This window comes from Bos taurus, chromosome 19 (assembly GCF_002263795.3).
Source record: "Bos taurus isolate L1 Dominette 01449 registration number 42190680 breed Hereford chromosome 19, ARS-UCD2.0, whole genome shotgun sequence".
NCBI lineage: Eukaryota > Metazoa > Chordata > Mammalia > Artiodactyla > Bovidae > Bos > Bos taurus.
Window position 1 is genome coordinate 44,148,679 of NC_037346.1, and position 23,331 is coordinate 44,172,009.

Sequence of the window (23,331 nt, forward strand, 5' to 3'; positions counted from 1 at the left end):
TGCTGTGAGCACCTTGAGGAAAGGGCCTGAGGTCTGTTTATCCTTGCCCTCACAACTCTCCTTCAGTCCTCTTTGGGGCCCGGCTGCTGAGCATTAAATCTGCATGGGATGAACAGAATAGAGACAGGATGCACAAATGTTCTAAATCCAAGAGACACCCCTTAAACGCTCTTGAACGCACCCATTACGGGACAGATCTCTTGGCTCTCAATGTCCCCGAAAAGGAGCTGACTCTCGGGATGGGTTAACAGAAGGCAGCGGGCACCCGCAAGCAGGCTGAGCCGGCCCAGGGCGTCACATGATTCTCCAATCACATGATCCCTAGAAATGGGGGGTTGGGGAGAGAGAGGAAAGAGGGAGGGGAGTGAATTGAGTAGGAAAAGAAACACAGGATTCCAGGTTGGCCCCGCCTTTACGTCGACCAGTAGCCAATGGGAGTGCGACATTCCGGACACCTGACCAATGGAAATTGAGGTGGGTGGGCCATCGAGCCGAGTGGCCCAAGTGGATGAGCTGCCTGACCGCTGCTACCCAGAGATCGCGGACCCCGACGCAGGTAAGGAGGGTGGACTTCGCTTGCTCCTTCCCAGGGGCCCAGCCTGGAGGACATGGGAGATGGGGCTCCTCTGGAGTTTCAGCGGGGATACAAAAAAAGATTCCCTTATAGAAACTCCGATGCATTGGAGGGAGTTTTATGGGTGGTGGGAGTAAACGGTAATTGCAGTGACCCCCATTAGAAGGGGCTCTCTCTCTCTCGAGCACCCCTGGAAGCTGCAGCCCCTTCTCCCAAAGCAGAGATCACTGTTCTTGAGTCGACTCCGCCCCCGTCGGCAGGTGCTGGCAGTGGTGCTGGTGGGCAGTCCCCGCTGCGGCTGGCAACAAGCGAGGCGCCCGCCCCGGCCCCGGAGCTCAGAGGGCTGGGAGTGGGGCTTGAGACCCTGGCCTCCTCAAAGACAGCAGGGACTCGGGAGTGGTGATTGAACCCCTGGGTCGTGTCTGACTCTCTCTAACTTCCTCTCGTGGGGCTAACTTCCGCCTCCCCCGGCCACTTTTTCCTGCTCTCTCCGCTGTTGGGTTGGCTCACCTTTTGGGAAATCTTTCTCCTGGCACTCGAAGTGGGGGGCTGCCACCTAGTGGAAGATGACGGAGCTGGGGGCTTGAAGAGGCTCCTGTCCTCCCTCTCTGTAGTGGCAGTGTCGGGTGGGGGTGAGAGGTCACCACTTGGAACCCTACTGAGATGAATTGGGTTCCCTCTTCCCCATTCTAGTCCGGAGTGTGTGTTTTTGCGCGTGTGCGTACATGTGTATTCAGTAGAAGTGTACACTATTCCGAACCTCAGGATACCCAGGAAGGAGGATGTACCTAAATGAATCACTAGGGTGCTGAGTAGTCAGAGATGTGTGCAGACAGGCATTCCTTCTGGCCAGGGCAGCCCAGCGAGCCTGCAGAGGGTTATGGTTGGACTCCTAAAAAGCAGGGCGGCCAGCTCCCTTTCCAGGGAGCTGTAGGCATTGGGGAAGAGAGTGAACGGGGCCAAGGTCCAGGACCAGTCTTCTTCAGCCTCACCTGTACAGGAGATAAGCTCCTGGGGATGGTCTTTGAGTTGGAGAGAGGGCAGTGAGGAAAGCCAGGTGAGGGAAAGAGGATGTGAGTGACCCTGTGTGTGCTATTCCCTGCCACACAAAGTGTGCAGTGTCCACACTGAGAACTGAGGCCTAAAGACAGGAAGCAACTTCTGAGGCCTTCCTTCTAGCACTCATGTGCAGTATCCAGACAGCCCCTGTACCCCCACATTTCTGTCTGGGTCCAGTCCACTTGCCCAGAGAAACATTTCTATCCCTCTTCTCTGCTTGGACACCAGGCCTCTATCCTCCTTGGGTTTGGGGGGGTCCATTCCCATGCACTGTCCATGGTACCACTTGTGAACCCAGGTGCAATATACTCTGGAGCCATCAGAGCCTGTCATCTCTATGTCTTGATATATGACATGGGCAGGTTACTTCCTATCTCTGAGCCTCACTTTGGATGGTTGTTACAGAAAAAGAAAAGAAAATACATAGAATGTTGTCACTGGCTTCTAAAAGGTTCAGCATACATGACTGTTTTGGCCCTTCTAGACAGGGTAAGATCTCCTGGGCCTGCCCCATTAAACTAGCAGGGCTGGCTGAGCTTGGGGGAAGAGTTGTTCAGGAAGTGAAAGGCCACTCCCCTTCAGAGAATGAGGCTTGCTTCCTTCTGCTGATGCAGATGGCAGCCTGGTGGGCACACGTTGAGCTCTCTACATGCAGCTGGGTTTCTGCTCCAGGATAGAGAGAGGTAGAGGGGAAGGGTGGTGGGTATGTTTGAAGATCCTGAAAGGGCCTGGTGTGGGGCTTCCCTGGCAGTCTGGTGGTTAAGACTCCGAGCTCCCAATGTAGGGGGCATGGGTTCAGTCCCTGATCAGGGAACTAAGAACCAACATGCTGCATGGGCATGGCCCCACAATTTTTTTAATTAAAAAAATTTTAAAAAAGAAAGGGCCTGGTGGTATTGGGGGCCCATGGAACACAGGTGCCCCAAAGGTTGACCAAGCCTGTGTGTCTCCTTTGGATGGGGAGGGGACAGTCAGCAGGCACATGGTGGCTGGCCTTTGGGGAAGGCAGCCCAGACTCCGTCAACATCATACTTCCTTTTTCACAACTTTCTCAACCCCGTGGTTGATCATGTCATCATGTGACCTCCCCTCCCCTGCCAACAGGCCTTAGCAGAGGGCAGGTGTGAACACAGCACTGGGTAAGAAGGCAACTGGAGGGGCTGGCTCGGGAAGTGAAACCCTGGCTTTCCTTCAAGGGGAGACTTCAGTTCTGTCTTCCTAGGGCAACTGATGTCTTTCCCACCCCCATGGAGGTGGCTTACGTCCCCACAGCTCAGGCCCACAAAACCCACAGGTCTTCCGGACTCTCACATACCCACATCTGCACACACTCAGCCACAGAGATTCAACTGTTAGGCCATGTATTGGGGACACAGATTGACACACGTACTCACGCCAGCATTCATGCTCATGGATGTACACTCGCTGGTGCATGTGTGACCCCCACACAGGACACACGTAGGAAGCTGAGCCTCAAGCCCTGCATCTTTCTTCCTGCCCGGACAGGCTGTTGTTGTGGAGGCTCAGATGGTCCCGGGCCTTCGCAGGGGGGAGTGACTGGTCCCAGAATCAAGGGCGACCTCGGCTTAAGCCAGTTGCCAAATGCCTCTTGGCACTTTGCAGGTGGACCATGTGGACTTTGGTGAGCTGGGTGGCCTTAGTGACAGGGCTGGTGGTTGGAACACAGTGCCCAGACGGTCAGCTCTGCCCTGTGGCCTGCTGCCTGGACCCGAATGGAGCCACCTACAGCTGCTGCAATCCCGTTCAGGTGAGTGCCCTATGGCCCAGGCAAAGAGCTGGCAGCCTGGGATCCGGCCTCTTGGATTGGCTATAGGAGCGGGCCAAGCTCAGGTCCTTCGATTTATCTCCTCGTCTCGCTTCCCAGGACCAGCGGCCGTCTGTGCTGAGCCAGCGTCTGGGCCGACCCTGCCAGGCCGATGGCCACTGCGCTCCTGGCTACTCCTGCATCCTCACTGTCTCAGGGACCTCCAGCTGCTGCCCGTTCCCAGAGGTGAGGGTGCCATTAGGTCTATGGAGAAGCTTGGGTCTGCATTTACACTTTTCCTGCACTCTCCCACCCTCCCAGGGAAATGGGCCTCAGTAACCAAGGCACTTCTGTGTCCCATAGGCTGTGTCATGTGGGGATGGCCGCCACTGTTGCCCCCGGGGCTTCCACTGCAACGCTGACGGGCGGTCCTGCTTCCAAAGATCAGGTGCGGCAGAGGTGGAGGAGGAGGGCAGGGAGGTGGGAGCAGAAGAATCTGGAGCATCCAGGACCCAGCCAGCAGAGTGACCTTGATTCCTGCCTTTGTGCCCTCATGTGTATGACATCTGTACTAAGCAACACCCCTCCACACCCTGCTCTGGACAGAGGGGCGCGTAGGGGTCAGAAGAGAATGCAAGACCCCAGGCCCAGGACCAAGCACTGTGGGGGTGAGGACAGGCCAAGTTGAACTGTTTTTTGGGGTTTTTTTTAAGATTTTTTTTGACATGGACCGTTTTTAAAATCTTTATTGAATTTGTTATAATATTGTTTCTGATTTATATTATTTTGGTTTTGCTTGGTTTGAGGCATGTGGGATCTTAGCCCCCTGACCAGGGATCACCCCACAGCCCCTGCATTGTAAGGTGAAGTCTTAACCACTGGACTCCAGGAAAGTCCAAAAGCTGCACTGGTTTAATGCCTACCCAGTCAGTGGATGTCCTTGCCCTGAGGCATATTGCTGGCACAAGGACTGGCCTGGGGGAGAGTGAGTTAAGACAGCCGGGGGAGCCCTGAGCCCTAGTGCCAGCCCCTGAATCCTCCTGTAGCTGGGCTGGAAGGCACTGGTGCCAGCAGCTCCTTGAGTGATGGGGGGAATGACAGTCACTGACTGGGCGGAGTCCTGGGTCATCCCGTCTACAGATACCAAGCCCCTGGATGCCGTCCAGTGCCCCGACAAACAGTTCCAGTGCCCCAACTCCTCCACGTGCTGCACCATGCCTGATGGCTCCTGGGGATGCTGCCCCATGCCCCAGGTACAACTTTGGGAAGATGGAGGGTGGCGGGGGAAGGCAGTGTGGGCAGAGGAAGGGGTGGAGGGAGCAAAGACAGAGTCAGGGCCATCTCTTCTCAGGCTTCTTGCTGTGAAGACAAGATACACTGCTGCCCCCATGGCACGTCCTGTGACCTGGCTCGTGGCCGCTGTCTCTCGGCCACAGGCACCCACCCCCTGGCTAAGAAGATGCCTGCACACAAGACTAAAAGTTCAGGTAAGGAGGTATGAGTCTGGGGTGAAGAGAGACCTTTTCTAACTCCTAGCTGGAGAGAGCTGAAGAGACTGTCCCCTCCACTCTGGCTGCCCCTCACCTTTCTTTCCCCTTCCAGTGATCTTATGCCCAGATGGACAGTCCCAGTGCCCCGATGGTTCTACCTGCTGCAAGCTGCCCACTGGAAAGTATGGCTGCTGCCCGATGCCCAATGTAAGTGAGGGGCTATAGTCAGCTGGACTGTGTGCCCGCAGTCACCTGGCCTGGACACCCACCTACCTACCCAGCAGTGACTCCAGGGGGTGGGGCTGGCTTGCTGGCAGCTGGGAGCCTGACTGCTCAGGACTCATGCCACCCCCTAGTGGTAGACTTGGGGAAGTGCCTGCTGTCAGCCTGGCTGCTCCCTGCACCAGGGAGACTGGAAATCCCAAAGACCCTGCCCTCACCCAGGCCATTTGCTGCTCCGACCACCTGCACTGCTGCCCCCAGAACACTGTGTGTGACCTGACCCAGAGTAAGTGCCTCTCCAAGGAGAACGCTACGGACCTCCTCACCAAGCTGCCCGCACACACAGGTACCGGGGAGACCGCAGACCCCATTCTACCTACACCATGAGGAGTGAACAGATATGGGGGTGGGGACTGACTGCCACATGCATGGAGGGGCTGAAGCAGGGACAGTCCCTTCCATCCACACTGGGCCTCGCCTTAGGATCACTGCCAGGGGTGGCCTGAGCCGTACCCTCCGTCCTCCGCATCTGGTTCTCACTGTGGAGCTGGCAGAGGGAGGGCACCCCCAAGGGTCCCCAGTGCCACTGCTGACCCACCGCCTCACCTGTCTCACAGTGCAGGATGTCAAGTGCGACATGGAGGTGAGCTGCCCAGACGACTACACCTGCTGCCGCCTACAGTCCGGGGCCTGGGGCTGCTGCCCTTTTGTGCAGGTACCGAGGAGTTGGGAGTGGCCCGGGCTGAGCAGAGGGCAGCCACCAGCCAGTCCCCCCAGGCCCACCATCCCCTCTCCCGCCACCCTAGGCCGTGTGCTGTGAGGACCATGTGCACTGCTGCCCGTCCGGGTTTAGGTGTGACACAGAGAAGGGTGTGTGTGAGCAGGGGACCCGCCAGATGCCGTGGATGAAGAAAGCCCCAGCCCACCTCAGCCTGCTGGACCTCGGAGCCGTGGAGGGGGACGTCCCCTGTGATAACGTCACCAGCTGTCCTTCTTCCACTACCTGCTGTCGACTCAAGTCTGGGGAGTGGGCCTGCTGTCCTGCTCCAGAGGTGCCTGGGGAGGGGGATGATTTGGGGGAGGGGGCAGTGTCCTGGCCTGGGCACATGGCCAGGCTCCTGTTGCCTTGCTCTTCTACCTTCTGCCAGCCCACGGGGGACCCCAGCTCAGTCACAGTCATGCCCAGCTGGAGGAGCCGAGCAGGAGAGTCAGGTTGGAGGTTGCAGGGGCTCAGGGCCCAGAGTAGCTGCCTAGACCACCCTTTTCTGCCATCTCCCCAGGCTGTCTGCTGCTCGGACCACCAGCACTGCTGCCCGAAGGGCTACACGTGTGTGGCCAGAAGGCACTGTAAGAGGGGGAAACAGGTGGTGACCGGACTGGACAAAGTGCCTGCCCACAGGGCCTCCCCGTCCCACCCCAGAGACATGGGCTGTGACCAGCACACCAGCTGCCCGGTGGGGCAGACCTGCTGCCCGAGCCTGAGGGGGGCCTGGGCCTGCTGCAAGTTGCCGCACGTGAGTGCCCACCTGCCCACTCCTGGTCAGGACGGGGGCCCCGTCTCAGGTGGGAGGGGACGTTAGTGGGGGTGAGTGTGCCAGGCCCCTTTGTCCCCCGCAGGCCGTGTGCTGTGAGGACCGCCAGCACTGCTGCCCGGCTGGCTACACCTGCAACGTGAAGGCCCGATCCTGTGAGAAGGAGGTGGACCCTGTGCACCCTGCCGTCCGCCTGGCCAGCGGCCCTCCTGTGGGCATGGGGAACGTGGAGTGTGGGGCGAGGCACTTCTGCCACGATAACCAGACCTGCTGCCCAGACAGCCAGGGGGGCTGGGCCTGCTGCCCCTACCGCAAGGTCAGTGCCAACCCCCACCCAGGGGCTGGGTAAGGGCCTGGGCCGGGTCCTGCCACGTCCAACTCTCACCCCCTACTCTGACCATCAAGGGCACCTGTTGTGGGGACAAGCATCACTGCTGTCCCAGTGGCTTCCGCTGTGCAGCCAGGGGGACCAAGTGCTTACGTCGGGAGGCCCTGCGCTGGGACGCTCCTTGGAGGGACCCGACACCGAGACAGCTGCTGTGAGGAGGGCCTGAGGACTGAAGACACTTGGCAGCCCTCAGGACCCTGCTCAGAGGGTCCCCACTGCTCAGGCCTCCCCAGCACCTCTCCCCCACCACATTCTCCCAGACCCCCTTCTGAGTCCCCCATCACCCTGGGAGGTGGGGCCTCAATCTAAGGCCTCCCTTATGCCAAGGTGGTGGTGGGGGGGGGCTGTGGCAAAAGCCACGTTTCAAGCTGCCATCCCCTCCCCCAATTTCTGTCAACTCTGTGGCCAGGTGCTCTTCCTATCCACGGGTGTGCGTGCGTGTGTATGTGTGTGTGTGTGCGTGCTGCAATAAAGTTTGTACACTTTCTTAACAGTGTCTGATTTGGCCACTCTGCCTGCCCTCCCCTAGGGGGCCCCTGAGCCAGGGTCCCCATCCAGTGGCCACATTCCCCAACCCCAGACCACAGAAAGACACACAGCAGTTCATCTCACGTTTTATATTTGCTGTTGCCCACAGTGATCCCATCACATTACTCCCTAGTCCCCGGAGCCGCCCCAGCCTCCAGCCCTGCGACATCGCAGCCCAGAGGTGGGCTAGTCAGCAAGCAGCACCCCCTCCCCTCCCAGGGGTCCGCTAGAACGCCCCCTCCCTTCCCGGCCCTCAGGCTAGCGGCTGAGGCCTCGTTGCCCCTCCTGCTTTCCCACGATAGAGCTTTCTATGTACAGCCACGTTTATACAGGCACTGCTTCCCCCCACCCAGCCCTCCTCCCCAGCACCTCCCATCGGGGGTCTGGTCCCCCCTCCCTCACCTCCCTGTCGGAGGCAGACACGGGTCCCTCCCAAGACATTACCCAGCACATACCATCGGACAGCTCCGCAGGGCCCCGGGCCCCTTTCCAGCCAGGCTGTGGGCTAAGGGCGAGGGCCCCCGCGGCCCCCCGGAGCGCGCACCCTGGGGGCGGGCCCGGGCGGAGGGGGCGGGGGCCGGCCCGGAGGCGGCGCCAGGCCGGGCGCTACTTGACGTTGAACACCATGAGCGGCCGCTCCTCCCGCCGCTGCCACGGGCTCTTCTTGTCGCCCGCTTCGTCGCCCACCTCCGCCCCCAGCTCGTCCTCCGGGCTGGTGAGCGAATCGCGCCGCAATTCGCTGGCGCTGCTGCGAGAACTGTCCCCGCGGCTGCGGCCCCGCCCCCGGGGTACCGTGGCCGCCCGGCCCTCGGGCGCAGCCACCTCGTCCAGCAGCGGCGTCAGCGAGTTGTCCTCCGGGGAGCAGAGGCCCGTGCGGCTCTCGCTGCTGCTCGGCTCCGTGTCCTCGCTGAGCGCCAGGCGCGGGGGCGCCGGCGGGGGCGGCGGGGGCGCCGGCGGGGCGGTGGCCGGGGCGCGCTCCCGCTCCTCCCGCAGGGGCCGCCGGCGGGCCGGCCGCGCCTCGTGCACGTCGACGCCCGAGTCCAGGCTGGCGTCCGTGCTGCGGCCGCCGCCGCCCGCCTGCAGGTCGATGTACGAGTGGCGCACTTGCGAGTTGGAGCGCCCATCGAGGGACACGAACCAGGCGCGCGGGTGAGGCTTCACGCCCAGTTCCAGCAGCTTCTTCTCGGTCAGGGCCTGTAGCTCTCCGTTGAGCTGCGCCATCGTCGACTCGTTGAACAGCACCGGGATGGTAACCGAGCCGCTGACGGGCGCCGAGCGCCCACTCCCCCAGCCCTCGCCGCCACCACCCCCGCCGCCCTCGCCCCCCGCGCCCGAGTGGCCCGGCATCAGAGGGCGCTGGGGGTCGGGCTGGGGAAAAGGGCGTGCGGGGCCGGGGGCCGCGCCCTCGGGCGGGGCCGACTCCTCGCCTGCCCCCGTTGCGCCCGCCTCGCCGCCTAGGCGCACGTAGTGCGCGGGGATCACCAGGGTGGGCATGACGTTGCGGTAGACGCTGTCCTTAAGGTGGTCGATGGAACCACAGAAGATGAGCTGCCCGGCCTGGCTGAGCGACGGCGGCCGCGCCAGCTGGTCCACCGACTGCGACAGCAGGAAGTCGGGGGTCTTGCTCTCGGCCGCCCCCTTGTGGCCCAGGTAGTGCTCGAAGGGCGGCGGCGGCGAGGGCGGCTCCTGCAGAAAGGCCGGGGTCCCCGGGGGCCCCCGCCGGTACTCCTCCAAGCCTGGCTCCAGCCCGGCGGGACCCTCGACGGAGCGGGCGCCCTTGAGCCCGGCGCCCTCGCCCCCGCGGGCACCCGTAGGCTCGGCGGCCGGGCGGCTGGCGGAGCGCGGCTTGGCACGGAAGAAGTCGTCCCGGGAGCCGGTCAAGTCCCGTGAGCTGGAGAAGGCGGAGTGGAGGGGCCCTGGAGGTGGAGCCTCGGGGTCCCCCGACGGCGCGGGCTCCAGGGATCCCCCACAGATGAGGTGGAGTTGGGACATCGAGGTGGCCTGGTCTCGTTTGTTACCGTCAGAGGGGCCGGAGAGCTGCAGCTTGCGATGCTGTTGCCTCGGCTTCAGGCAGCGCCTCCTGGAGACACGGGGGGCAGATCGGGGTGTCAGGAAAGGGTGGGGGTCCCTGACCCTGAAGTTGGAAGATGGGTTTGGGTATAGTTGGAGGGGTCCTAACAATGCCTGGGACTCAGGAGAGGATGGGGAGCCCAGGTGGGTCCTGGGAGAGGTTTGTGGACAGAGTTGGAATGTCTGCGGGAGGTCCAGCAGGCAGCGGTATCCATCTGGGTCCCACCTCGGGGTAAACCGCACTCCGTGGTTCATGGCAGGTGCAGTGAAAGCCAGGGAGGAACTTAGGCCAACCAGGGGCATGTGTGGCCTCAGGTCCCCTGGAAGTGGGGACTGGGGTGGTAGAAGCAGCTGTGGATGGTCTCTGGAGGGGCCTGGCCTGCAGCTCCTGCCTCCTCACCCCAACTTCTCTGAAGTCACCAGTCTTTCTGTCTTTACATATGCATGTGCATATGCATTGCCTTCTTGGCAGCGCCTTAAGAATCCCAGTGGTGTTTTATGCATCCCTAGGGCCCCAGCACCTGGCTCAAGACCAGGCATGGAGCAGGCCTCAGGCCATGGCTGGAATGAGGGGGCTTGGGCATCAGGAGGCAGTGGGAGGGGATCAGGGCACTCACCGACAGTAGTAGACGAGCAGACACAGCAGAATGAGCACGAGCAGGGCCAGGGCTGCCAGGATGGTGAGCAGGAAGATAGTGTGGTAGGTGCCGATGTCCTGGATGCCCGACGTGATGGTGACCAGCCCTATGCCAGGCGAGGGCTTAGCCTTCCCAGGGGTGGCTGTCCCTCCTGCCATTCAGAAGGAGTCCACTCTCCCCGCCTCCCCTTCTAACACCGCCCCCGGTCCCTGCTGCCCCCTCAACTCTCACCAGCCGTGGGGGAGGCCATGGCGGCTGCCCAGTACCCCAGCTGAGGGGAGACGAAGGTCCAGTAGAGCTGCCGGCCTTCCTTTCGGATCACACCTGTGCCGTTGCGTACCCACAGCCCTGGGAGAGGCAGGGCTTTCAGTAAACTCCGTGTCCCCAACTTAAGTCCCACTTTTTTCCCCAAACTCCAGCACCTGCACATACATCCCCCGCCAGGCACTCACCACTCTTGGGGTCGAACCTCCAGGCTGGAATGCTGGTGCCCACAGCGAGGGCACGAGGTTCCGAGGGCACTGGCAGGGATAGGTGAATGGGGCCTGAGAGCGGCACTTCTGTCCCATTACCTGCCAGCAGGTGCACGCTCACAGCGGCCACGGGCATCAGCTCCAGCCAGGAGCCGTTGCCTGCAGGAAGGGGACACAAGGGCTGAGGGCTAAGTCCTGGTGGTGGCGGGGCACGGCAGGGGGAATCCCTTCCGTGGCTGGCACCCAGCATACCTGAGCTGGAGGCCTCTGTGCCCAGGAAGGCAGGGAAAGCCCGCATTTCCTGCTGGGTGCTGGCAGGTGTGAGTGAAGCCCAGAGCTGGCTGTAGGTAGAAGTGACGGGCAGGCGGGCAGCCCGGCGCTGGAACTGCACCCAGGGCTGGGAGCGGGCACCTGGAATGGAGAGAAGGGCTGCAGTGGCCTGGCCAGGGACAAGCTGCCCCAGAGACCAGAATAGAAAGCAAGTATCTGAGGCAGGGGTCCCCAACCTCTGGGCCACGGACAATACTTCCTTGTCAGATCAGCAGTGGTGTTAGGAAGAAAGTGCACGATAAAGGTAATGCAGTTGAATTATCCTGAAGTCACCCCCAAGCCCGGTCTGTGGAAAAGCTGACTTTCACAAAACCAGTCCCTGGTGCCAGAAAGGTTGTGAACCACTGATCTAAGAAGGGGAGCCAATGGGTCAGGACACGTGGGAAGGCCAGGGAGGGTGGTAACTTGGGGAGAGAACTGGGCAGGCTTAGAATGGTAACTTTGAAGGGGCAGGAACCTGAAATCTGCTCCAGTAACTACTAGACACACAGGGCTGTTAAGCACTTGACATGTAGCTAGTGGGACTGGGGAACTGCATTTATTTCTAACTCTAAGAAGTTTAATGAATTTTTAATTTATTCAAATTTAAATAGCTACATGTGGCTCCTGCATTTGACAACTTAGGTTTTGGATGTGTGTCTGTCTGTCTGAAATTAAAAGATGCTTACTCCTTGGAAGGAAAGTTATGTCCAACCTAGGTAGCATATTCAAAAGCAGAGACATTACTTTGCCAACAAAGGTCCGGCTAGTCAAGGCTATGGTTTTTCCTGTGGTCGTGTATGGATGTGAGAGTTGGACTGTGAAGAAGGCTGAGCGCCGAAGAATTGATGCTTTTGAACTATGGTATTGGAGAAGACTCTTGAGAGTCCCTTGGACTGCAAGGAGATCCAACCAGTCCATTCTGAAGGAGATCAGCCCCGGGATTTCTTTGGAAGGAATGATGCTAAAGCTGAAACTCCAGTACTTTGGCCACCTCATGCGAAGAGTTGACTCATTGGAAAAGACTCTGATGCTGGGAGGGATTGGGGGCAGGAGGAGAAGGGGACGACAGAGGATGAGATGGTTGGATGGCATCACTGACTCGATGGACGTGAGTCTGAGTGAACTCCGGGAGTTGGTGATGGACAGGGAGGCCTGGCGTGCTGCGATTCATGGGGTCGCAAAGAGTCGGACACGACTGAGCGACTGATCTGATCTGATCTGTCTGTCTGTCTTGAAGCAGAGGGAATGTATAAATAATATTCCAATATAGTATGGTAATAGCTAACATTTACTAAGCTTTAAGATATGCTGGGCACTGTTCTAAGCAGGTTACTTACATTAACCCCTGTAATTAGCACAACAGCCCCTGAGGTAGGTGCCTTTATTATCAGCCCCATTTTAAAGATGCAGAATTAGAGGCAGGAAAGGTTCAGTAACTTCCCCAAGGTCACTGAAGCCTGATCGAAGCCCAGGCAATTGGGTACCAGGGCCCCTCCCCTCACTCACCATTACATCCTGCCTCCCTCTTGAAATAGCAGGGTGCAAGGGGAGCTTGCCCTGCCCATCTTGGGAATAGTCTATGGAGCCCTGCAGGGTGAGTAAGGCTCAGGCAGGAAAGAAGGTGGGAAGGAACTTCTCAGAGGACTGACAGGAGGAAGGCCTGGGGCATGAGGCAACTGGCTGGTTGGGGGAAGACAGGTGACTCGAGTGGGAGGCAAGCAAGGCAGCCAGCAGCGCACAGGCTCCTGGAGGGCGCTGCCAGCTTTGTGAAAGAGTCTAGGCTTTCTACAGAAAGCAGTGGGAGCCGTGGGAGGGCTTTCAGCTAGGGGGCAATAAAGGGTTCCTCTGGCATTTTAGAAACCTCCAAAGACATTTTAGAAGCCTCTGGTTCAGGATCAGAGAGGAGATGAGCAAACAAAAAGAGTAATGTGGGGACAAGGATTCAAGCTAAGAATATAAATTGGGGAGGGGAGGCACCCTGTTCAGAACCCACGTTGGCGCCCCAGTACTAGCCAGATGGAAGCTATCCTCTGCCTGGCTGCGTCAGCCAGTCTGCACCAGACACCCCTCCTGTACAGCCAGACCAGAGCACCCTTACAGTCCCTTTCTGCCCCTGCATCTATTTTTGGGGGGGAGGGGCAGGGGGCGCTGTGCTGGGTCTTCTTGTGGCTCATGGGTTCTTCGTTTCAGCGTGTGGACTTTCTGTAGTTGCAGTATACAGGCTCTGGAGCACGTGGGCTTAGTTGCCCCATGGCATGTGGAATCTTAGTTCCCAGACCAGGGATCGAACCCACATCCCTCGCATTGGAAGGTAGATTCCCAACCACTGGACCACCGGGGCAGTCCTTGCCCCTGAATCTCGATTCCGCTCCAGTGAAGGTGCCTTTGCTCCCTCTTCATGAGCCCACTTGCCCCACAGCTCCCTTCGCCAGATCCTCTCACCCTGCTGTTGTCCCACGTGGAGGTCCTCTCAGTATTGAACACAGCTGCCCTCCACTCCACGGCCCTGCCTGCTCTGTGGTTATTTCAGGGTTTGCAGCGATCTGTCTTTCTGTTTGTCAGTGAACTCCACAAGGCGAGGAGCCAGTTAGCTCTTCCTCACCATTGTCCCCCAGCACGACACAGTACCTGGCACAGCACAGGGGCTGCAGCAAGTATCAACTGGGTGAGACCAAAAGTCTAGGGGTGGACAAGGTCCACTGCAGGGTTGCTCCAGGCCTTGCACTTGATAGGTGTTCTGTGTCTGTGGATTGACCCTAGTATCGAACATAGTCGGGCACCCAGTAGGTGCACAAGAAGTGCTTGTAGATCCACTGAAGACATGGTGGCAGGAAGTAGGAATTCTAATGGTAGGAGAACAGGGAGAACAGAAACCACGAGAAGCCCCCCAGACAGCAAGCATTTATTGACCACCTTCTGTGCCATTTTTCGCCTGCCTGATGCCATTTAATCCTTAGCTCAATTTGACAACATAGATCCTATCAATAGTCACATCTTACTGAGGAACTAACTGAGGTTCAGAGAGGTTAAGTGACTTGCCCAAGGGCACCCAGCCAAACTGTGGCAGAGGGGAGCACTCTGTACCCAGGTCAGGGAGAGGGAAGGGAGGCCGGAGTGGGTGGAGGGGAGGGGACTGGAGAAGGGAGAGTCTTACCAGGAGAGCCCAGCAGGATGTGCACCAGGTCCTCATAGAGGATGAGGGTGGCCGGCCGCTCAGGGAGCAGGTAGAGGCTGACTGACGCATACACTGCAGGAGGGGTGGCCTGTCAGCTTCAGAGAAAGCCCCCCTCCCCCAGGCCGGGCACTCCCACCATCTGAATCCCAGTGACTTCATCCTCTCTCAGCCCCTTCTGCGTACCCCAGCCCAGGCAGCAACTGCTAGAAAGCCTGCCCCTCCGCCCCCAAGAGCTATTTTGGGAAGGGGCTGATGGGGTCAGCTGCTCCCCCCCCACCCACTCCAGCTGCCCCTGCACTCACAGGGCAGCTTGTCAACACGCCAGGGCACAGAGTTGGTGAGGAACCCAGGGCGGGCAGCAGTAACCAGCACCCAGGTGCCCAGGCGATAGCTGAGGGGCAGTGTGGCCACGCCCTCTGAGTCCGTGGTGCCGGCAGCCAGCAGCATCCGGTTTCCAAACACATCCACTGAGGCTCGGGCCAAGGGCACCAGCTCCCCGCTCACATACACCTGCACCTTGATCAGGATCTCTGTGGGCAAGATCGGGTGAGGGGAGTAAGGAGGAGGGAGAGGGGATGAGAAGCCCAGGGGGAGCCTCAAGATCAGAAGAGGGAGCTGTGGTTGGGAGTGGCTTTGGGACCCAGGCTAGACAAGGTATTATGAGCCAGCATATATAGAGCCCTCATGTAAACCTCACATTAGCCCGTGAGGTAGGCGGTACTATTAACATATTTCATCAAGTCTAACACATGCACATTTTGACATTTTAACATTCTGAACTCAGGCTGTGCCTAAGATTGATGATGCCATAATTCTAATCGGCAGCATTTTTTTTTTTTTGCTGGCACATGAAATAATGGTGTATCTTACAGTCAGTGATGCATTAGACCCAATAAAATATGCTCGTAGCCCATTTTATAGCTAAGGAAACTGAGGCTCAAAGGGTTTAGATTCTTGCCCTACAGTTAAGTGGGAGATCTGGGATCCAAACCTGGGAGTCTGTCTCTAGACCCAGATCCTTAACCACTGGACTCTATGGGAGTGGTGTCAGGGAGAGGAGAGGGAAGGAGAGCTGAGAAAGGATGAATAACCGGCAAACCAGGGATCTGCAAGTGGAGCAGAGAGGAGAGTAGTCAAGAGTCAGTCATTTGGAAGGAAGGAAGAGGAGTTGGGGCAGAATTTGAGTTCTCAAGAAAAAACCCGAGAAAGGGACACCAAGCAGGCTGGCCATTCCCATCATTCAGCCTCTTCCCAGAACCCTGTGCATGAGCCTGTCTCCCTTCAGATTTAGGGACTCACACAACCCCTGAGCTCCAACAAGTACCCCCCTCCCCCTCCCCCTCACAGGGACTGCCAGCCCCCTCCCAGCTGGTCAGCTACAGCCAGTCACCATGGCAACGCCCTCATTCCTCCCAGGAGATGGGCAGCGAGCTGGGGCCCTGGCAAGGGGAAGGAGATCTGGGGGGCCGACACAGGCCTAAGGGTAACCAGTGTGGAGGGGGCTGGGAAGCTAAGTCTTTCTTTGCAGCCACTTGGCCCCTGGCCCCAGGATGGTCTGGCCAGGATGGGCCTGCAGGTGTCCTGAGCTCAGAGGAGCTGACAGAGGAGGGACCAGGCCAGAGTTGTTCTCATGGATTTGCAGCATTCTCTCTGACCCATAGCGCTAACTCCCCTTCCTACTCGGCGCAGTTCTTCCTCAAGAGCATCCTCATCCCTCTCTTGTTGCTAAGAATGGGAGTAGGTATCTTGCCTGAAAAGGTACAGAAGGCTCAGTGTGGTGGCCCCGGGGGAGTGGGCGAGCTGCTAGACACAAACCTATGAGAGTCCAGGTGCAGAAGGACAAGCCCGGAACTGCGGGCAGCCGGGCACGAGGAGGCCATGGGGCCTCCCGGTGGAGCCTGACACGCAACAGCGACAGGTGTTTCGTCTCAGGCTTTCAACCAACCCCAGGGCCAGCGCCACGCCTGCCCTTGGCATCCCGTCCAGCTGTTCGCCTGAGCCCACCTCCCTCTCTCCTCCCAGGCCAGAGCCCAACTCAGAGGGTGGGTGTGCATGCACTCGACCCTTTCCTGCTTTCTGGTTCTCCTGGGTACTGACAGCCTGTCCACACTCCCCCTTTCCCCACCACCACCCAGCAGGAATTCTGAGAAGCCAGAGGGGCCTGCAGGCTCCCCAACCCTGCCCCGGGCTAGGAGCAGCTGGATGGAGCAGCTGGGAAGAAGGGACCTGGGAGTCTGGAATACGGTCATTTGAAGGAATGCCTTGGGTTCAAGGGCCAGAGCCTCAGAAAAAGGGAGGGGTCCTAGGGAATAAGACAGGGGTGGGCAGGTAAGGCCTGAGAAGGCATCAGTGCCAAGCTGGGGAGGGGGTGGGCAGGTGCCTAGCAGAGTCCCCCTTTCTCCTCAACCTGGGCCCCAACCAGCAACCCGGGAGAACCCCCTCTTCTGGCTCATTTACAGCCAATTCCCTGGGCTCCCTCCCTAGGCGTGCAGCTCTTGAGGAAGAGGCTTCCTGAAAAAACAGGGCCCCTTCCTACCCATCAAAGCCTCCACCCCTGCAGAGAGGAGGGGAGACTGAGGCCAGGGAGATCCTTCCCCATTCCTCCAAGCTTGACATTCCACCCAGGATCCGCCTGTCCAGGCTTCAGCCCTGCCCCATTCCAGGAGGAAATCCGACCCCCTCCCTTCATCCGGACCTTACTTCCCTCATCCAGACACCACCCACCCCCCTGCTTTTCCTGCCAGCTCCTTGATGGAAAGGCAAAGAGTAGAGAGCACCATGTCAGGCCGGGATGGGGCTCAGAGGCAGGAGTGGGGAGAACAGTGGCTGGGGTGGTGGGGTCAGGGGCTAGGAGGCAGGCGCAGGGCTGGGGTGGGGTGGACGCCCCTGAGAACCCTGGCATCGGTAGGGAGTCATGGTCTAGCCCTCCCGGCCTCTCCCGTGGCAGGAGCCAGCCCCGCCCCCACCTCACACTCTCACCTGGGCCCGTGAGGCGCTGGGAGGGTCTCCTCCACTGCGATGGAGAGGTAAGAGGAGGAGGGGGTGAGCTGGGGGCGGGCTGGGACAGGAGTGGCTGGAGGCTTGCTGGACGGGGACCCAGGCACCTGCCCTTCCAGCCGACACTGCCCACAGCCAGTTAGCCAGCTCAGCATGGCTCCTCCGCCAACCACAGCCCTGCCATGCGCCTTGAGCTTGGAATCAACGTACCCCTTTTTCCAGACAGCCCCCCAACTGCAGCCCCTCCTCCATCACGGGCCAATCGGTGTTTCTTTGGTGCACCCCAAATTCTGAACCTGGGGGCCGGCGGGGGCCTGTCAGGCTCCAGGGCGAAGAACCCCATTCGAGCAGCCAATCCGCCCACCGCCTCACCCACTCCCCCTTCTCCCCTCCCCCCTTCAAACCCAGCTCCAGGCGCCCAACCCCCGTCCGGGCCCAGGGTGGCAGCCGCTGCCTGCGCCCCCAAGCCAGCGGGGTTCGGGAGCGAGGAACCCGCTGGGGGCTGCGGAGCGGGCGCCCGCCCCAGCCCGCCCCTGGGCGGGTGTCTCCGATAGACAATGGCTCAGGCAGCAGCGCCTCGCGGACCAGGAGGGAGAAAAACAAGGCGGGAGGGGGCGGTGGCGCGGAGCCTGGGGACCCCGGCCCTCCCCATTGTGCCTCTCCGAGACCCCCGTCTGGCGGTCTCCCTCTCTCTCTCTCTCCTCTCCCCGGTAAGCGACGACCCCAGGTCGCCTAGCTCCCCCCACCCTAATCCAGGGAATAGAATACCCCTCAATTCACAAGCGCCGCGAAGAAGGGGCTGGCGGGCGGGTCCCGATCGGGGGTAGTGGGGGTACGCAGGCCCAGGATCAGTGCCCCTCCCGGCCAAGACTCACCCTGCGGGCTGGGGGGCTCCGGCGGCGACTTGCCGGGAGCCCGGGAGGCGCCGCCGAGCAGCAGCCCCAGCAGCGGCAGCAGCCGCGCGAGGACGCTGGGGCCACTCGGCGGCGGCATCGCGGGGCTCGGCCCGGCCCTAGCGGCCCATGGCTCCCGCCCGGCCCCGCTCGGCCGGCCCCGCTCAGCCCCAGCTCAGCGCCGCGCCGCGCGGCTCGGGCTCCCGCTCTGGCTGCGGTGGCCGCTCAGCGCGATTGTCTCCGCCCGGAGCCGCCGCCAGCGCCCCCTGCAGGCGGCGCCCCACCCCCGCGGGCCTCCGGGCGCCGCCCCCTCGATGCCCGCAGCCCACTCCGCAGCCCCCTGCTGCGCGCCCAGACCCCTGGCTGCAAGGGAGTGTAGCGAATAGGGTCCGACCACTGGCGTTCTCGGAGTTCCAGAGCCCTCAAAATTGGGTGCAAAATTTGGGTAGGAAGAATTGCTGTTGCTTACAACACAAAGAGTTGCTCATGAGTGTCTCCAAAAACTGTCAAGAACTGCGCAGTCCTCTCCGCACAAACAACCTGCGCGGTGCTGGCAAGGTAGGGCGCAGTCCCATGGGGGAATAACCCCGGTCCGGGGGTTCTTGTCTAGTCTTCCTCCTCTTGAGTTCTAAGCAAGTTCCTTAGCCTTCTGCTCCACAGCCTTCCTTTAAGATGAGAGTTGTGGTAATCTCTGCCTTGTAGGATTATTGTAAGGATTAAAAGAGATAATGATGTAAAGGGTGCTTTACTGGAGCGCAACAGATGTTGCTGTTGGCTCAGGGTGAGGTTCACCCTCGGGGTGAGGCTCACCACTGCCCAGTAGTATATCCATCCCAGGGCAAACCAAATGCTTAGAACCGCACGTTTGAATCCCGCACTGGAAGCTTGCCCTGGCACCCACCAATCTCTCCTTTCCAGTTTCTGGTCATCTTTATCATTCAACTTGGTCAAATCCTCATCTAATCTGCATCCCTCTTCTGGTTTTCTTTTGCTTGTCACCTTCTCTTTCTCACAATATGGTGCCCTGAAGGGGCCTGGACACTTAGGCTAAGGAACTCCCTGTCCCTCAGAGGTCAAGCTTTTTTCCTGGTTAGGTGCCTCTTTTGGGTCTCCTGTCAAGGACACATAATTATGAGCTTGTGAACAAAACCACCTGATTGATTCTTTGTTTCCCTCCCTCTCTCTCTCATTCTCCCTTCCTTCCTCCCTCTATCCCTTTTTCTTTCTTTTTCACAAATTTCCATCTATTCATATTTCCCCCTTCTAATTCTTATGTAACCAATTTTTTTTTTCACAACCTCAACACAGGATTTAGCACTCATTCCTGGTGAATTTCATCTTGTTGGTTTCAACCCAACTTTACAATCTGTCAAGGCTGCCTTGAATCTGCTTCATCACCCATTGTATTGGAGCTGCCTCTCAGCCAGCAGCCATCTGCAGGGTGAAAGCAGCTTTGCTGCCTCCATTCACGGGACTCATGACAATACCAGGCATCCCGAGGATGGAGCTTTGGGACGCCCCCACAGAGATTGCCTCTGCTTTATCAAAATTGTTCAATTTTAAATCCGCATCTCTATCATCCAGGTCACATTTCTGTCTTGTTTATAAGGACAAATGCCAAATGCTTTGCTGGATCAAGATAAATTGTCTGGGGCCATCCAATTACAATGGCCACGGGAAGAGAGGGTTTGGCTGCTATTTAAGGATCACAGCTTAATATTTTCCTAAATGGTCACAGTCACCCATGAAGAAACCTGTTCTGGAACATGCCATGCATGGATGTCAAATTGTTCTCTTTACATAATTTACCTTTTACCCCTTTGGGTAAAATCAAATGCCAGCAGCTCTTGTGTGGTAAGTCTGTTCATCAGTGGCTTCCCTCAACACTCAGCATCAAGTCCAAAGTTCTTCCCCATGGCTGCAAAGTGCTGCATGCCTGCCCCCACCCCTAACTTCATCTGGATTCCTCGCCTGCCTTCAGCCCAAGGATCTCCTTTCTTTTGCTTGAATACGTCAAGCCTGCTCCCACTTCAGTTCAGTTCAGTCGCTCAGTTGTGTCTGACTCTTTGTGACCCCATGGACTGCAGCATTCCAGGCTTCCCTGTCCATCACCACCTCCCGGACCTTATGCAAACTCATGTCCATTGAATCGGTGATGCCATCTAACCATCTCATTCTCTGTTGTCTCCTTCTCCTTCTGCCTTCAATCTTTCCCAGCATCAGGGTCTTTTCCAATGAATCAGTTCTTCACATCAGGTGGCCAAAGTATTGGGGTTTCAGCTTCAGCATCAGTTCTTCCAATGAATATTTAGGATTGATTTCCTTAAAATTGACTGGTTTGATCTCCTTGCAGTCCCAGGGACTCTCAAGAGTCTTCTCCAACATCACAGTTCAAAAGCATCAATTCTTCCGTTCTCAGCTCTCTTTATGTTCCAACTCTCACATCCTTACATGACTACTGGAAAAACAACAGCTTTGACTAGACAGACCTTTGTTGACAAAGTAATGTCTCTGCTTTTTAATATGCTGTCTAGGTTGGTCATAGCTTTTCTTCCAAGGAGCAAGCGTCTTTTAATTTCATGGCTGCAGTCACCATCTGCAGTGATTTTGGAGCCCCCCAAAATAAAGTCTCTCACTGTTTCCATTGTTTCCCCATCTATTCGCCATCAAGTGATGGGACCAGATGCCATGATCTTAGTTTTCTGAATGTTGAGTTTTAAGCCAACTTTTTCCCTCTCCTCTTTCACTTTCATCAAGAGGCTGTTTAGTTCTTCGTTTTCTGCCATAAGGGTAGTGTCATCTGCATATCTGAGGTTATTGATATTTCTCCCAGCCATCTTGACTCCAGCTTGTGCTTCATCCAGTCAGATATTTTGCATAATGTATTCTGCATATAAGTAAAATAAGCAGAGTGACAATATACAGCCCTAACATGCTCCTTTCCCAATTTGGAACCAGTCTGTTGTTTGATGTCCTGTTCTAACTGTTGCTTCTTGACCTGAATACAGATTTCTCAGGAGGCAGGTAAGGTAGACTGGTAGTCCCATCTCTTTAAGAATTTTCTGCAGTTTGTTGTGATCCACACAGTCAAAGGCTTTGGCATAGTCAATAAAGCAGAAATAGATGTTTTTCTGGAACTCTCTTGCTTTTTTGATGATCCAGTGGATGTTGGCAATTTGATCTCTGGTTCCTCTGCCTTTTCTAAATCCAACTTGAACATCTGGAAGTTCATGGTTCATGTACTGTTGAAGCCTGGCTTGGAGAATTTTGAGCATTACTTTACTAGTGTGTGAGATGAGTGCAATTGTACGGTAGTTTCAGCATTCTTTGGCATTGCCTTTCTTTGGGATTGGGATGAAAACTGACTTTTTCCAGTCCTGTGGCCACTGCTGAGTTTTCCAAATTTGTAATATATTGAGTGCAGCACTTTCACAGCATCATCTTTTAGGATTTGAAATAGCTCAACTGGAATTCTATCACCTCCACTAGCTTTGTTCATAGTGATGCTTCCTAAAGCCCACTTGACTTCACACTCCAGGATGTTTGGCTCTAGGTGAGTGATCACACCATTGTGGTTATCTGGTTCATGAAGATTTTTTTGGTACAGTTCTGTGTATTCTTGCCACTTCTGCTTAATATCTTCTGCTTCTGTTAGGTCCATACCATTTCTGTCCTTTATTGTACCCATCTTTGCATGATATGTTCCCTTGGTATCTCTAATTTTCTTGAAGAGATCTCTAGTCTTACCCATTCTATTGTTTTCCTCTATTTCTTTGCATTGATAACTGAGGATGGCTTTCTTATCTCTCCTTGCTATTCTTTGGAACTTTGAATTCAAATGGGTATATATTTCCTTTTCTCCTTTGCCTTTAGCTTCTCTTCTTTTTTCAGCTATTTGTAAGGCCTCCTCGGACAACCATTTTGCCTTTTTGCATTTCTTTTTCTTGGGAATGGTCTTAATCACTGCCTCCTGTACAATGTCATGAACCTCCGTCCATCATTCTTCAGGCACTCTATCAGATCTAATTCCTGAATCTTTTCATTCATCTCTCTGCTTATCTCATCACAAGGGCTTTCCCTGACCACTTTCCCTAAAATGTCAGCCCTCTCCCAGCACCAATTATTCGATCACTGTCTCCTTATCTTTATTTTGACCTCCACTGATCATACATTAGTTTGTTCGTTCTTTCCTCCTGGTCGAATGTAAGTTCCATGAGCTCAGGGACTTTGTTTCATCCCTTGCTCCATCCTAGCACTGGAACAGGACTAGGCACATGGTAGCTGCTCCATAAATATTTACTGAACTTATGAATCAACACATCTCTCAGGACTCCAGGAGGACCCCCCCACCGCTACTCACTGGCTCCAGCCTCCACCATGGGACAGCTGTGTTCCACTCCCAGCTCTCCTGCGAGCTCCCTGCCTGTGCCCTCATTCCAAACTGAAGACCCCTCCCCTTAGTGGGGAAGAAGGAACAGCAAGTAGCAGGGTAGCCAGAGAGCAATGCCTGCTCTTCTGTGCCTGCTGAAACTCTGCCTTCCTCAGACAGGGCTTACTCAGCCTCCCTCTGCCCCTTCTCACTCTGAACATCTTTTTTTTTTTTAAGATTTTTTGGGGGTGTGGTTTCCCTGGTGGTCTAGTGATTAAGAATACCTCTGCGAGTGCAGGGGACATGGATTCCATCCCTGGTCAGGGAAGATCCCACGTGTCTGGAAGCAACTAAGCCTGTGTGCCACAACTACTGAAGCCCAGCTCACTGCAAGGAAAAGCAGTCCCGCCTCCCAGCAACGAGAGAAAGCCCAGGTGTAGCAAGGAAGACCCAGAGCAGCCAAAAATAAAAAATAATAAATAAATCTTACAAAACGTTTTTATATGGGCCATTTTTTTTCTCTTTATAGAATGTTACAACATTGCTTCTGTTTTATGTTTTGACTTTTTGACCCCATCAGAAATCGAATCTACACGCCCTGCATTGGAAGGTGAGTTTTAACCACTGACCACCAAGGAAATCCCTGAATACAGCTTTAAGGACCTTCTTTTATGAGAGTGGAGACAGCGTATTACTTCCCCAACTCTCAACTCGGGGTTTATTTCCTCCAAAATCATGGAAAAAAATATTGTTTAAATTCACCCACCAGGGACTCAGCCTCCCTTTTCTGATGCGCCCAACCCCCCTCTCACCCAACCACCCTGAGACACCCCATCCTCCTCCAGT

General features: G+C 57.0%; 2 protein-coding genes across 3 annotated transcripts; one reads left to right on the plus strand and one right to left on the minus strand.

The window, feature by feature from the left end:
• Positions 1 to 480: 480 nt before the first annotated feature.
• On the plus strand, positions 481 to 7,521 carry GRN (granulin precursor). The gene is made up of 13 exons (XM_010816405.4): positions 481 to 556; positions 3,257 to 3,401; positions 3,519 to 3,644; positions 3,762 to 3,846; positions 4,539 to 4,651; positions 4,750 to 4,885; positions 5,001 to 5,095; positions 5,333 to 5,456; positions 5,728 to 5,825; positions 5,917 to 6,162; positions 6,391 to 6,624; positions 6,728 to 6,958; positions 7,048 to 7,521. Exons 2-13 carry the CDS (start codon positions 3,264 to 3,266, stop codon positions 7,183 to 7,185), a joined length of 1,764 nt encoding a protein of 587 aa, XP_010814707.2. The 5' UTR covers positions 481 to 556; positions 3,257 to 3,263; the 3' UTR covers positions 7,186 to 7,521.
• Positions 7,522 to 7,632: 111 nt separating this feature from the next.
• FAM171A2 (family with sequence similarity 171 member A2) lies at positions 7,633 to 18,324 on the minus strand. 2 transcript variants are annotated; one of them, XM_024980912.2, is made up of 8 exons: positions 18,099 to 18,324; positions 14,529 to 14,756; positions 14,206 to 14,298; positions 10,992 to 11,150; positions 10,719 to 10,898; positions 10,498 to 10,614; positions 10,246 to 10,372; positions 7,633 to 9,638 (listed from the first exon to the last, which is right to left on the minus strand). In XM_024980912.2, the coding sequence occupies exons 1-8, from the start codon at positions 18,214 to 18,216 to the stop codon at positions 8,165 to 8,167; spliced, it is 2,496 nt and encodes an 831-aa protein (XP_024836680.1). In that variant the 5' UTR covers positions 18,217 to 18,324; the 3' UTR covers positions 7,633 to 8,164. The 2 variants fall into 2 exon arrangements, with proteins under 2 accessions (XP_024836680.1, XP_024836682.1); XM_024980914.2 differs by lacking the exon at positions 18,099 to 18,324 and adding an exon at positions 15,218 to 15,519.
• Between the last annotated feature and the right edge of the window lie 5,007 nt (positions 18,325 to 23,331).